The 2,531-nt window shown below is 56.3% G+C and overlaps 1 protein-coding gene across 1 annotated transcript; it reads left to right on the forward strand.

Moving 5' to 3' along the window:
* Nucleotides 1-496: 496 nt before the first annotated feature.
* Nucleotides 497-1,866, forward strand: LOC128137675 (uncharacterized; the record flags this gene model as incomplete). Its single annotated transcript, XM_052778805.1, has 1 exon — nt 497-1,866. A coding segment is annotated over one exon (1,308 nt), but the record flags the coding sequence as incomplete, so codon positions are not given.
* Between the last annotated feature and the right edge of the window lie 665 nt (nt 1,867-2,531).

Here is a 2,531-nt window from a genome sequence, read left to right on the forward strand (position 1 = left end):
TTTTAGTCTCCTGATGGGAAAAGCAGCAGCTCTGGATCCCCCCCGGAGGGGGCGGCGCTTTCCCTGGGTGCGTGACGCCCAGGAGGAGACAGCACCCGCCGCCGCCTGCTCCCAGAAAAGGACTGGATTCTGCACAACATCCGATGATGAGATGCTGGGGCTGTTTGTGCTCTACGGGACCCCAGGGACCGGGTGAGTACATCCCCTCCTTGTACTTGGAGGATTTGGCACTAGCAAGGACACCCTGGTAGGAACACGGGCCTCTCGCTCCCGCTGTGTGAACAGTGTGTGGCCTGGGGGAGTCGGGACGACTGCCGTGAACCGGAGGCCAAAGATCTCTCCTGGCCTGTATCCTGTTAATTAAAGAGATTGCGCTCTGTTCGTGAGGCACCTCTGGCTGCAAGATTGTGCAAGGCCATCCGCTGCGTAACTTGTGGCAGGGACCGGTGCTGGGGGCGTGAAAGCAACCACGCTTCTAAAACCATAAAACTCCATTTTATTTCAGAGCGCAGCTGAGCCAGCCCGCTCCTCAACACTCTGCCGTCTGCACCGCTGTGGCTGGGACCGGGCAGTGCTGCACATCCCAAAGGCCACCAAGTCACACCCGTGTCCCTGCTGCTTTGCCGGGAGCTTCTGCGATGCGAGCGATGTTTTGGGGGCTGATCTCTTGGACTGCAGCTACTCCATGCCTGACCGGCAGCTGGTCAGGAGGGTTGCGTCCCAGGTGGAATTCCACCTCTCTGACGAGAACCTGGCCAAGGATGCTTTCCTCCTGAAACATGTCCAGAGGAACAAGGTGGGCTTTGTCAGCATCAAACTGCTGACGTCCTTGAAGAAGGTAGGCAGCCCGTTGCGTTGGCCAGCCGGGGTGGGAGTTTCTTCGACCGGCTTTTCGGTATCATGGGTCCCCATCCCTGAGTCCCTGCTGAGCATCCACCCCAGCAAACTGCTGCTGGCCTGGGAGCTGCTGCTCCTGGAGCAGGACATGCTGCTGCTGCTCCAGAAGAATTTCCTCAAGACCATCACGAGGATGTTCAGCCCCTTCGGCACCATCGCCTCCATCCGCATCCTGCGGCCAGGCCGCAAGCTGCCCTCAGGTGTGCGGAAATACACGTCAGACTTCCCCGAGCTGCTGAGCAAGCACTGCGCGCTGGTGGAGTACAAGAGCCTGGGGAGCGCTTCAGCCTTGAGGAGCCTTGAGGACCTCGGCCGCCAGAGCGGTCCGCGTGGCGAGAGCATCAGGGTGGTCCGGCTCTGCGGGAAGGGCTCCAAGAAGACACCCGGGGCCGAGAGGGAGGTGGCGGAGGAGCTGGTGGACCAGCCGGGTTGGAAAGCGCAGGCGGTGGCCGCGACCTTCCCCGACAGCCTCGGGGACTCCCTGCTCTGCAGCTCCCCGGAGCTGAACGGTGCCCAGGCGTTGCCACCCCTCCTCCTGCACAAGGACCCCTCGGCACCCTCCCGGCCCGGCAGCAACTTCAAGCCCAGCAATTTCGGCAACGGCTTCAATGGATTGCTCCTCGCCAGCAAAGTCTTCCCTCCACTGGGGACAGGCTTGGGCACAGGCAGCTGCTACGGCCTCTGCTCCAGCACTGAGAGCACCCGTGGCTGCGGCTGGGGGAGTGGGGTGGGTGCCTGGGCACCCTGGCCCAGCAGCCCCTCTCCAGATGCCAAACCTCTTGCCGGCAATCCTCCGGCAGCGACGTGGGTGCCTGAGCCCCTCGGCCTGCGGGATGCGGTGCTTTGCCTGCCCCACTGTTGTCCCAAAAGTGGGGTCGTTTACCCGGTGTGCAAAATGCCAATATAGACACAGAGCAGAGGTATTTTATTCCAATTCATGTTTACGCAAAGATGGGGGCTAGGTGGTAATCTGCAACGCTAGCACCCCTCCTGCCTAAACGGGCAAGCAATTTGTACAGTTCAGTTAAACATATTCGATTTCCAAAGTTCTTCCCCAAACTATTACTGGGAGTTGCTTATCTAGCACAGTTTCTATTGGGCTAAAGTTTCCCTGCTTGGAATTAAAGGTACAGTGTTCTTTTCTTCTACAGCGCATGCTCAAGGAGAGAGTGGGGGGGAAGTCTTTTTGGTGTGGAATTGAGTTGGTGGTCATGATCTCCCCCTGCCACCTTTACTTTTCCTCCAGTTTTCAAAGATTTTTCTGACTTCATGCCTATTAGCAATTATTCAACTTTTCGGCGCCTCCTGGGGTAGGATGTTCCCTTCTTATCAGTCTTTTAGTTCTTCTTCAGGGGCACAGTTGTTAGCAAGGCATGCATTGGTTATACAAAGGGGATCTTGTTTCACAAGACCTTTGTGGCCTTTTTCATGTGGCTTAAGTACATAATTTCTTAAGTACATCATTTCCCCCCTTTGAGACTATGAGATCTCTTCATATGAGTCTCATGAGTCTCACTACTTCATTTTATCGTTCTATATGCTCTAGCCGTGGCTTGTAAAACCAGTCTCTTGACAGAACTTAAAACAACACAAAGTATGAGTGTAGTAACGACAACAGTGATCGAAGTTTAAAT

Source organism: Harpia harpyja, chromosome Z, assembly GCF_026419915.1.
Source record: "Harpia harpyja isolate bHarHar1 chromosome Z, bHarHar1 primary haplotype, whole genome shotgun sequence".
In the NCBI taxonomy this organism is placed as follows: Eukaryota; Metazoa; Chordata; class Aves; order Accipitriformes; family Accipitridae; genus Harpia; species Harpia harpyja.